Source organism: Haliotis cracherodii, unplaced genomic scaffold, assembly GCF_022045235.1.
Source record: "Haliotis cracherodii isolate W230 unplaced genomic scaffold, xgHalCrac1.p SCAF_5, whole genome shotgun sequence".
NCBI lineage: Eukaryota > Metazoa > Mollusca > Gastropoda > Lepetellida > Haliotidae > Haliotis > Haliotis cracherodii.
Genome location: NW_027266308.1, coordinates 62,892,909 through 62,905,842, shown reverse-complemented (window position 1 = coordinate 62,905,842; position 12,934 = coordinate 62,892,909). Strand labels below are relative to the sequence as shown.

At 41.6% G+C, this 12,934-nt stretch overlaps 1 protein-coding gene across 1 annotated transcript in view; it reads right to left on the bottom strand.

Moving 5' to 3' along the window:
- The window catches only part of LOC139442382 (lysosomal-trafficking regulator-like), an 87,475-nt gene extending 75,312 nt beyond the window's left edge, over nucleotides 1–12,163 (bottom strand). The window contains exon 1 of the mRNA XM_071223183.1: nucleotides 11,994–12,163. Coding sequence (XP_071079284.1) covers nucleotides 11,994–12,077 — 84 coding nt within the window. The 5' untranslated portion in view covers nucleotides 12,078–12,163. The remainder of the gene's footprint in view (nucleotides 1–11,993) is intronic.
- Nucleotides 12,164–12,934: the final 771 nt, after the last annotated feature.

The window sequence follows — 12,934 nt, the reverse complement described above, 5'->3', positions numbered from 1 at the left end:
GACAGGAATGTCTACTCACATGTACTGGACATACAGGCTGCTACACCAGATACATACATGTGAACACAGGACAGGACTGTCTACTCACATGTACTGGACATACAGGCTGCTACACGAGATACATACATGTGAACACAGGACAGGACTGTCTACTCACATGTACTGGACATACAGGCTGCTACACGAGATACATACATGTGAACACAGGACAGGACTGTCTACTCACATGTACTGGACATACAGGCTGCTACACGAGATACATACATGTGAACACAGGACAGGACTGTCTACTCACATGTACTGGACATACAGGCTGCTACACGAGATACATACATGTGAACACAGGACAGGACTGTCTACTCACATGTACTGGACATACAGGCTGCTACACGAGATACATACATGTGAACACAGGACAGGACTGTCTACTCACATGTACTGGACATACAGGCAGCTACACAAAATACATACATGTGAACACAGGACAGGACTGTCTACTCACATGTACTGGACATACAGGCTGCTACACGAGATACATACATGTGAACACAGGACAGGACTGTCTACTCACATGTACTGGACATACAGGCTGCTACACCAGATACATACATGTGAACACAGGACAGGACTGTCTACTCACATGTACTGGACATACAGGCAGCTACACCAGATACATACATGTGAACACAGGACAGGACTGTCTACTCACATGTACTGCACATACAGGCAGCTACACAAGATACATACATGTGAACACAGGACAGGACTGTCTACTCACATGAGAGGTGACATCAATGTTTGTATGCTCAATATGCTCTATGGGAACAACATGTATTCAATTAATATCCTCAGTAGACATGTTAGATGAGAAAGGTCTGTTAAGAAATACCTCAGTAAGTCTGTCACAATGACAGTGCGTCGTAGTACATTTACATCAAGTGCAGGACGTCAAAATGGCCGACACAAATAAATGTGACGGGATAGATTTCTAAAGTTGTTAATGAGCCTGTCGCTATTACAAGTGTTTGTCATCACTGATAGATTGGACAATCATTGAAAGGTGATTGCAAAGATGTGTCAAATAGATACTAAGGAAAATTGATAGATCGCTGTAGACATGTAGATTGTCCATGTAGTCTAGGCACAGATTGAGTCGACACTACGACTGTTTGGATGTGCTTTTCTTCGTATTGTTCTCTAGGACGGGACATAGCGGGCATGCATTCACATTCTCTGACTTCTTCCAATGTATGCTAAAATTCTAAGTTCAAGATTAAAGGGTCCAAATTATGATAAACAACACTCTGTATTTATTCATGCTAGAGAATTCCCAGGGGTTTCACCAGGAATGTGGAAGTAGTCCATCAGTGTTTACGTCATCTCAAGAATACAGTCTCGTGAAAAGCACATGAACATACACTAATGGACTTCAGTTTCGCGGTCATGTGACTGACCTCTCATCTAATGGAAAAGCTGTGTATCACGTAAATTTCACGGACAAGTCAAGGATCACCTCATTCTTTCATATGATAATAGTTATTATTAACATTAGTTATATGAAAGAAACGGGTTATACATAACATTGTTTGAACAATATATAAACACGTCATAACACTTGATCATAAGGGAAAAGCAGCCACTCTTCAGAAAATGTCAGCAGTCATATTGAAGAGAAAACACGTCTTATTTTTGTGCCACAAGCCCCTGCGTATTGATCAGCATCAATCATCCACACCCATAATGTTGGTTTCTCAAGCCTATTCTTGGAAGACAAAACGGTTTCATCAACAAAACAGCCACTGGCTTTAGTTTCACTTATAGTCTTGGTGAGGTGAAATGGGGTTTGATGTTGCTTTCCAGTTTATTACACTCAGGGAGGTAACCATGGTAACTTATTAAGGGGGTAGACGGGTCAGAGGGAATCTTGGTCCAGTCCCCAAAACATTTAACATTTGACAGTCTAAGTAGGGTCATAAAAAAGAGGACATGTCACAATAAAATATGAAGAGCTTTTACATTTTGTCTTTTTGGGAGGGTCATGAAAATAATTTACAAGGACCTGGGGGATGGTCATCCAAAAATAGGACAAGCATTTGGGGAAGGTAATTATTTTTAGTCCATCAGCGCAACAAACACCTCTGACCCACCAACCCCTGTGATAAACGACTTTTCCCTGACACATGGACATGCTTTCTAAGTTCACTTTGGAGCATACATATTTGGACATGAAACGTTTAGGTTGAGAAAAGTTTGAAGTTATTCAAAATATTTACTGACTTGAAAAAGAAGTTGTAGACATTAGCATCATTAGCAAAACCGGTCTGTAGCCATCAAAATAGTCACATTTAGACCAACTGACAGCAACCATGGTAACCGATGAACGAATCAACCATAATAACAACTATGTTCAACTGCTCCCTGCGTTATACAACTGAACACTCACTCACTCACACTATGGTACACTTCCAAGTGAACAAGTAACAGTTAGTAGGCCAATAATGTGAACTGCTACCATCATGACCATAGACAATTTCACATTAAATATTAATTTACAGATTTCATTCACAATACTCACATAGGTAAATCTTATGATTGCTGATTGAGAAAAGGTAAATCCTGCCTCCCCTCCAATCTATCAGCGGGGGATAGAATCACTCTCGCGCGACCACATTGTGTGACCTAGCATCAGGACACTGGATGTCATTCCAAATACGCACAGATGTATCTAATGGGCATGAAATGAGAAAAAAAGTAGCTCCTGCCTCCTTCTCTGAAATGTCAGAGTTTGGAAGAACCATGGAAGCGTGACCACATCATGTGACTTGCACCATCAGGACACCGCAGGACATTCCAAATACTCACAGATGTATCTTAAACTAAAGAGCAAAAAGGAAACCACACCTCCACTTCCAAACTGAGGGTGGTCGGAAGAATCACGGTAGCGTGGTCATGTCATGTGACGTAACTGATGGGCTGTCGACAAGGACACTGAAGGATGTGTCAGCAGGTCCTGTTACATCATGATGTAAATTCCATATATAATACACTTTATATAAGTAAAATATAATATCCATGTACTGCTAAACAGATGCTCCCTTATGCAACAGGTTCTTCAGGGATCTCACGCATGACAGACCAGCTTTGTGTTGTATAAATATGAAATTAATATAAGGAAATCTGTGAACTTCATGTCATCATGTGAGTGCTCACAAAAATGACATGACACACTCTGATCACCAACCCCCCCTCCCCCGGAGGAAGATACCATCAAATTGTTTTCCAAAGCAAGACAGCCACAATTGCAGTGCTACCCCGTAGGTATTCTTTGTAAGCCACCTGCATTTGAAACATAATAATAAGTGTCAATCTTATTTGAGGACATGGTAGTGTACATGATTTTCACTGGCACAGTCTAATTTATACCTTACAATTTTTTAGTTTTATGTTCTTACAACATGGGTGTTCATGTGTGGTGCATGTATGTGTGGTGCGTGCATGTGTGGTGCGTGCATGTGTGGGTGCGTGTATGTGTGGGTGCGTGCATGTGTGGTGCGTGCATGTGTGGGTGCGTGCATGTGTGTGTGGTGCATGTATGTGTGGTGCGTGTACGTATGTGTGGTGTATGTATGTGTGGTGCGTGTATGTGTGGTGCGTGTATGTGTGGTGCATGTATGTGTGGTGCGTGCATGTGTGGTGCGTGCATGTGTGGTGCGTGCATGTATGTGTGGTGCGTGCATGTGTGGGTGCGTGCATGTGTGGTGCGTGCATGTGTGGTGCGTGTATGTGTGGTGCGTGTATGTGTGGTGCGGTGCATGTATGTGTGGTGCGTGTATGTGTGGTGCGTGTATGTGTGGTGCGTGCATGTGTGGGTGCGGTGCATGTGTGGTGCGTGTATGTGTGGTGCGTGCATGTGTGGTGCGTGTATGTGTGGTGCGTGTATGTGTGGTGCGTGTATGTGTGGTGCGGTGCATGTGTGGTGCGTGTATGTGTGGTGCGTGTATGTGTGGTGCGTGTATGTGTGGTGCGTGTATGTGTGGTGCGTGTATGTGTGGTGCGTGCATGTGTGGTGCGTGTATGTGTGGTGCGTGTATGTGTGGTGCGTGCATGTGTGGGTGCGTGCATGTGTTGGGGTGTGCATGCAAGTGTGCATGCATGTGTGGTTGTGTGCATGTGTAAGTGCGTGTGTGTGTGCATGTGTGCATGTGTGGGTGTGTGCATGCATGTGTGGGTGTGTGCATGCGTGCATGCATGGGTGTGTGTGCATGTGTGGGTGCGTGCATGTGTGGGTGCATGCATGTGTGTGTGTGTGCATGTGTGGGTGCGTGCATGTGTGGGTGCATTCATGTGTAGGTGGGTGGGTTTGTGCATGCCTGCAAGCATGAGTTGGGTTCAATACCGCTTTAAACAGTATCCAGGTACTTTGCACAGCTTAATGTGGGAGAAAAACCTGAAGTGATGCAGGTCTCAGAGTTTACCACTTTGGTGAAACCCTTGATCACAGGTTTGGTGCTGACCAACCTTGAAACCTTATTGGGACAAAATGGGAATCAAACCCACCATCATAGGTTTATGGCATGCCCAAAGGGATGCTACTCTGCACACTGCCTTAGATGACTGGGCCACCCATGCTCCCCACAAGACTCCAAGACCTACCTACCTGCCTAGCCAAACACACATTGAAACAACAAATGAGATCAGATCCTGTTCTCCTTTGGTTGCAAATAAATAATTGGGGTCATGTTGAATCATGACGATCCAAGTTTCGTTCCACTGAATCTATTCATACAAACAACAATAACAGCCCACTCTTATCAAAATCAACATTTATCCATGTATGTGAATTACATAGACTAAATCAGCAAACTTTATTAAATATTTTTCTTGTGTATTATCACAGTTATATCAGTATTGGTATTATAAATGGAATATTTTGATTAAATATACCACAAACATCTGGTACATGTTAGAGCTTATTTCCAATTTTCAATACTGTATCAAATTAGATGTGTCCCATTTCGGACATAAACAAAAATGGTGCATTATGCCTGTATTCTCTCATATGTACTGATGTTTGTCAAATGTTGATGCAAATTAACATACTGGTCTGTATACACTGTAAGAATTCATACTAGCCTTCTTGCTGAGACAAGCAAAACTTGCCAGGATGAGTGGAGTCTCCTTACCCTGCTGGCTAGTTCAATGCAGAGAAATTATTTAATAACAAACAAACCATAATGGGCCTTTATAATAGTCAGCTCTGGGGCCCTGGTCTGTCCCAGACAGCCCTACAGGAACACAGTCATAGGTACTGGGGCCCTGGTCTGTCCCAGACAGCCCTACAGGAACACAGTCATAGGTACTGGGGCCCTGGTCTGTCCCAGACAGCCCTACAGGAACACAGTCATGGGTACTGGAGACCTGGTCTGTCCCAGACAGCCCTACAGGAACACAGTCATAGGTACTGGGGCCCTGGTCTGTCCCAGACAGCCCTACAGGAACACAGTCATAGGTACTGGGGCCCTGGTCTGTCCCAGACAGCCCTACAGGAACACAGTCATAGGTACTGGGGCCCTGGTCTGTCCCAGACAGCCCTACAGGAACACAGTCATGGGTACTGGAGACCTGGTCTGTCCCAGACAGCCCTACAGGAACACAGTCATAGGTACTGGGGCCCTGGTCTGTCCCAGACAGCCCTACAGGAACACAGTCATGGGTACTGGAGACCTGGTATGTCACAGGCAGCCCTACAGGAACACAGTCATGGGTACTGGAGACCTGGTCTGTCCCAGACAGCCCTACAGGAACACAGTCATAGGTACTGGGGCCCTGGTCTGTCCCAGACAGCCCTACAGGAACACAGTCATGGGTACTGGAGACCTGGTCTGTCACAGGCAGCCCTACAGGAACACAGTCATAGGTACTGGGGACCTGGTCTGTCACAGGCAGCCCTACAGGAACACAGTCATGGGGTACTGGGGGCCTGGTCTGTCCCAGGAACACAATCATGGGGTACTGGGCACCTGGTCTGTCCCAGACATCCTTACAGTAACACAATCATGGGGTACTGGGGGCTTGGTCTGTCCCAGACATCCTTACAGTAACACAATCATGGGGTACTGGGGGCTTGGTCTGTCCCAGACATCCTTACAGTAACACAATCATTGGGTACTGGGGGCCTGGTCTGTCCCAGGAACACAATCATGGGGTACTGGGCCCCTTTTATCTTGAGTATACAAACTTATGCTAACTGAACTAAAAAACAGATAACAACGCTGATCCAGATCCTAGACAAGGATGTTCACGAAATCTCCGGACACAAGGGCGGTGGTGGGTTAGTGTAGTTGTTAAAGTGTTCGCTCGTCACTCTAAAGACTAGTTCGATTCTCAACATGGATAAAATGTGTGATGCCCATTACCGGTGTCCCCTGCTGTATTATTGCTGGAATTTTACTAAAAGCACCGTTAAACTATACTCACTCACTCACTCACTATTGGTAATAAGCCCTTTTAATTTACTGGTTTATTTTATAAGCTTAGTAGAGTGAAATATATTGTGTTTTCATCAATATAATTATATCAATGGTAAACAAATTTAACATACATCATGTACATGCAGGTTGGCTGGGAACTCACTCACTCACTCCAGAAATCTACCCGGTATATTGTTCCACATCCTCCCACATCCTATGCCGACAACCAGCAGCAGGATGTTTCCTTGAAACTCAGATGACAGGGAAAACTACAGAGCACATCACAGACACAACAATCCTGGTGTTATCACATGATGAGCACAGTCACATGAGGCTGACCGCTTAGTGTGTGATGGCGGGAGGTCAGTACAACCCCCTGATGCTCTGACCTCCGTCAGACCAGCGTGAGAACTATCACGGGTGAGGAAGGACCATGTACTACCTCATTTACTGATGCTTATTTAGCATGGACTGCACTCATGGTGGTCCCCCGCTTAGTGGTACCTGGTTAGTTATCTGTGTAGTGACTGATATCACACTTGATATGAACTGGACGAGGTAGTTACCAAGCTGTGTGGATGTATATCCTGTCGTGGTCACCATCACTCATGCATTACATGTGACAATGCAGCCTTAGCAATTCAGGTTTTTTTAAGAATAGGACTTGTGTGAACCTGATTTTAACCTATACTGACGCCAACCTATTGTTCTTAAACTAAAGTTTCTTGAAACAGTGGAAAGCCTGCAAACTCAGTTGCTTGTATCCATGCCCAGGGCAATCTGCCAGTATGCCCTCGACTTTCTAATCAAGACTGTTACATCACTAAAACCTAATGTTGATTCTTGATTAATCATGTTAATGAATGGTTTAAAGCCACAGGTTTTTACATGTAAATTCCATGGCGTGAATCAATATGCAACCGCATTTATCATGTTTTGAAAATGGTAATCCACTGTTTTCACACTAAGCCATCAGGGCAGGTTTGTTTATTTGTTGTTTAAAGCCACACTTCCGATAACAATAAATATTACCAATTCAAAATGGTATTTTATCACCTACGATTATGTTGTTTGTTTGCTGTTTAACGCCACATTCATTAATATTCTGTATAATCCTAAAGAGAAATTTCACATGCATTTTTTGTTTGCCTGTTCGATTTTGTTGTTTAGCTTTGCATTCAGGTAAAGAAAGGAACATTCCAGCTATATGAAGGCGGTCTGGAAATAACTGAGTCTGGACCAGACAATCCAGTGAGTGACATCATGAGCATGATCCACGCAATCTGGATAAGGATGACATGCATCAACAAAGTCAGCGAGCCTGACCACCCGATCCCGTTAGTCGCTTCTTATGACAAGCACAATCACATGGGTTGCTGAAGACCTATTCTACTCCGCATGTTCACAGGTCAGCGGAGCAGGTGATGAAAGGGTGTTCAATCTTACATGTCACTTACTTCAGTTGTTTGCATTCTGCAATGGTCTTTCTCGCCCGCTGTCATCAAATTCATTTTTAAACCATGACTATGGTATGGTTTCACTATATCAGTGTATATAAGTGTATTCCAATGGGTTTTTTTCTTCTTTCAGGTATTTCTTGCATTTAGACGGATAATAAATTAGTTGAAACACGGCAGCGAGATTCTGGGTGAAAATGTAAAAACACAAGCAAGGGATAAAGCCTGGGTGCTGAACTTCACTGGCCCTCATTTTGTAGCTTGTCCTGCTTTGACAAGATAACTATAACAATAGTAATACAATTACATATATATTTCAGGGATTTTCTAGGATAAAAAAAATAAGTGTCCCTTTTTCTTTTATTTAAAATTTGCATTTTTTATAAAAATGATCATGCTTATTTCCTTAAATTCAGAGGCATTTCAACATTGTATCATAAGACTGCATTAACACTTCCTCCTCTTTATTGGTCCTGTTATCAGTGAAATACAGGTTACCTCACAAAGCCATGAAATAAGTTATCAGCTATTACATTATGAGGGAAATTATAATTCATATTTTGGAATTTTTTGTGAAATCTGCTCCAGAATTGGGGTTGAATATCAGCCTATGAACAGATGGAGATACAACCCTGCATGCACATATGCATTCCCATACAATAGCTCCACAGTTTTCATTTCATCAGTTGTCATCTGCCTATAAGATAACAATATCAACACAGATGACAAATCAGTAAAATCTCATGAGATTAGACACTGATACAGTCAAGTCGCAGTTGTAGATCTCATTCTATGTATTATGGCATGAATCATACAGCCAGCTCTTTATGACGCCCTCGTAAGAATACAATCACTAACCCACTTGTTGTCTTGCTGGTAAAGCTATTGTACTACTGTCAGGTCATATGGCCTTTAAATGCATCCAGTACTGGAGACTACACTACGGGCTACAAACATCTTGTTGAAATAATTCTTCTAACAGCATAAAAGAAATCATGATAGACTGGACAAATTATAGCTGTCATGGCCATTTAACATTATTCACAGAAGCAGCCAAGTTGCCTTTAAGCCAAAGGATTTCCCACCTGAAAAATCCTTTTTTGCAAAAACTGTGCACATATTTCATTTTATGAACGTAATGCTTTCATCAACAGAGCTCCAGATAAGCTGCATATCTGCGTGAAATATGCATCAGAAATGCAGAAATACACAGTAAAATATTATCCAAGCGTATCAAATACGCAACGAACATTACAGATACGCTACAAAAATAAAACTTGTGCGTATCATCAAAATATTGTGAAGTAACCCTGCGTATTCGATTAGCAATTCAGCAACTTATTTTTAAAAAAATAAAGGGGCATTCCGTCAACCTTGCCAAACTCCACGATGACAGTTACATCATGATCATTTGCCATCACACTTTCTTGTGGAAGTATCGTGGTATTTTTGAGTCCTATAAAGCTCTCGAACCCACACGACACCAGTTTGCAGGGACTAGATGAATAGTGTTTTTAAATATTTAACTTAAATACCGGTACCCACATGTGTAAAAACTAGTGGGTAACAGAAATTTGAATACGCAGGTAGAATTACTGATACCAAATGATTTTAAAATGCATGGGTAAAATACCAACAACACCAAAAGCTTATCTGGAGCTCTGCATCAATGTTTTTACAAGACACAAAATATTGCTGTAACAATTCTTGCTTATTCTATCGTAGACACAATGTTTGGTACTCTAATTTCAAAGGATTTCATGAGTGTACGGTCATCCCGCCTGAAGAATCCTTTTTTTGCAAACTCTCTTCACTTATTTCGTTTTATGAACGCCATACTTTCATCATGGTTTTCACAAGACACAAAATATTGCTGTATGGATTCTTGATTCGCATGTTAAAGCTTATCAAGGCGTAGGCACAATGTTGAGTACCCTTCATTGATTCAACTCAAATACTTTCACGTTTTTATTACGGCTTGAGACCCATCGTTGATGGCCCCGTAAAAAAAATTGAACAAAGTCATAAGTACATAAGTAGTTTGTCCTCGCAAACCGCTAAGTAATAGAATAGGCATTGCAACAGAAATATCGTAGCATTCAAATATAACCATAAAATCTACCTCCATTACAATTGCAACATATAAAATATGAGAACAGACACAAATTATTTGCACTGTTGGGTTATTTATTGTTTAACAGTGCATTCAGCAATAAGACAGCGGATTGTATATTATCAAGTCTGGACCAGACAATACAGTGATTAACCTTATAAGCAATGATCCACATCATTGAGCTACAATGACATGTATTCAACCAAGTGACAAAGCCTCCGGTTCTGATCCACCAGGTTGGTCTTAAACCAGCACATGCAGCTGAGAGCAACTCTAACTTGGAGGGGTATATGCATGGAGGACCCCATAGAAGGCAAAAGAGAATGGCTGCTTGAATCATTGAGATTAATTCAGTTGTAGCAAGCACCCGTGAAGATCCGGGGTAGAATAGGTCTTCAGCAACCCATGCTTGTCGTAAATGGAGACTAAGGGGATGGGGTAGTCAGGCTCGTGTGACTTGGTTGATGCATGTCATTATATCCCAATTGCGTGGATCGATGTTTGTGATGTCTGGTCCAGACTCGATTATTTACAGACCGCCGTCATATAGCAGGAAAAGTGCTGAGTGCTGTGTTAAGAACAAACAAACATACAAACAAAAATTGTAGGAAGCACATAACATTTTACAGATATTTCCCATCTGATAAATGCAGTAAGGGTTCGGGCAGTCCATGACAGTTTTACTTCCTCAATCATGAAGTTTCGATTCAAATAAGGAAATCTTCATCTGCAACAAGTTTATGGCTTCACAACACCGAACATATTTTATGTTTAACTTCTTTGAGAGGCATTTAGAAGTTGGAGTACTAAGTAAGGATAAGACTTATGGATGAACAACTTCTTTAATACAATTAGGAGCGACCTTTCGGTGTAGGTTCTAACACGGTTATCATGTTATCAAGCAAGTGATGATATTTTATGTTGCTGGTAAACTGGTCACCCTGGAAGCCCCATTCTAAAAAAATCTTCATTAAAATCCTGAGGACTTGAATCTAAAGACCATGCCTATCTATTTAATCTGAACAAATGTTTATAAGTCATCTGAAGTTAAATCTAGTCAAATCGAAATTTGTATACAGACTCCCTGAACAAAATCGGCCAACTGGGTCCAGGTGATCACATAGCTGTCAACCCCTGGATGTCTAAATGAGAGAAGCCAGGGTGCAGGTGCTGCAAGACCCGCTGGGCCCTGGTGGGGGGCGCAGGGTGACGAAGACCCACCCCCCACCCTGGGGAAGACTGGTTTTGAATGATTTTAAGACCATTTTAATGGCCTTAGAGGGCATGTATTCTGAAATTACAACAAGCAATAGCCCGAAAGGGAAAGAATGAACCCAGTCTCGCCATGTTGGTTGCAATCACGATAAATCGAAAGAGAAAAGCGTTTCAATACATTTTATCTACATTTTATATGAATGAGTGAGAATTTCCCAACCTTGCGTGTGAGCGTGACATCAGTGATAAATGTGTGAGACTCACGCGAGATGCTGTAACATCAGTATCAAATAATCAAATGTTGGTTCTAAGGTGAATCTCAAAGATGTTAAACACTGTTGATGATGTTGATGATGGTATAGTAATCGTGGATAATTCACATTCAATAATATTATATTTTTTCACATCTACTGCTATAAAAACCCTACACGATAACATAAAATACGTTATATAACAACCGGTATCCCGAAGCAGACTCGTCAAGACTCTTAACCTACGAAGTGGGGTGCTCCCGATTTTTATGAACATGATAAAAGTTCTGTATAAATTCAATCCTCAGTTTCGATTTTACAAACTTTCTATCCACCGATAGTGACCTATGAAACATGCTTGGGCTGACCTGACCGACACGCAATGGTCGGGTTGTAAATGACACCGGGAAAGCGGTGAGATTGGAGTAGACAATCCGTTAATACCCGGCCTACTATAGTCTAGATGTATACAAGGTATATTCCTTACCTGCGATGCATGTTTGTCTGACCGCCGGCGAGCGAGTTGGGCATAAGTTTCCCATATTTCTGGTAGCAGAGACCCAGTATCCATTTCTCACAAGATATTGTGTACCAACACAGCCAAATAAGTTAAAAACACGCGATAAAGATTAGCATGGTGTTGCACCATTTCGACCCTTCGACATGATACTTGATTTGTGAGGCTGGCCGGTGTAAATGAATAATATATCCCTGTAGAAATATAGTTCATATAGTTCGTCGGTAGGGGCATCTCACTGGAAAATGAGATAACGTGATCAGGAGAAATATGTTTTTGAATATTTTCAGAAAATTGTATTATATATTAAAAAGAAACAATGTGTACTGTGACCGTCACTATTTCCAGTTTCAGTGGAGATTTTTTATCTGATCTCTCAGCACAAAAATGAAGAATGGCGTCATGAAAAAATGATTTATAGAGGCTTGTCGGAGAGTTTTAAACTTTTATCGACGAGGGTTGATATATTTGCTATAAACACACAGGGTGAGATTCTATTTATCATCCAACATTATTCTTCCAACATTTTCATTTTGTAAACCGTAATGAACAATAGATAATAAATTCATAACTGAGACCATAATAGATTTATTTTATGGTCTCTGAAAATAATGACCATTTCAGAAGGGTTATACCAAGAATCGATATTCTTGAGTAAATGAAGCATCAAACCATATTCACAATGATATTGGTCAATTGGATATTGGTTCATGACAAACTATTCGTTTCCTATCAGCTGCCAAAGGTGTCGCGATGACAAACTTTTATGCCTTTGTAATATGAACGTAACCCCCCAAAACATTGTACCACTGACACGCACAATTATGTCTTGTGAATGAGTGAGTAAAAAATAAGTTTTAAGGCACATCAGCAAAAATAAGTTTCTTTGGACAATATCGGTAGACGCGACA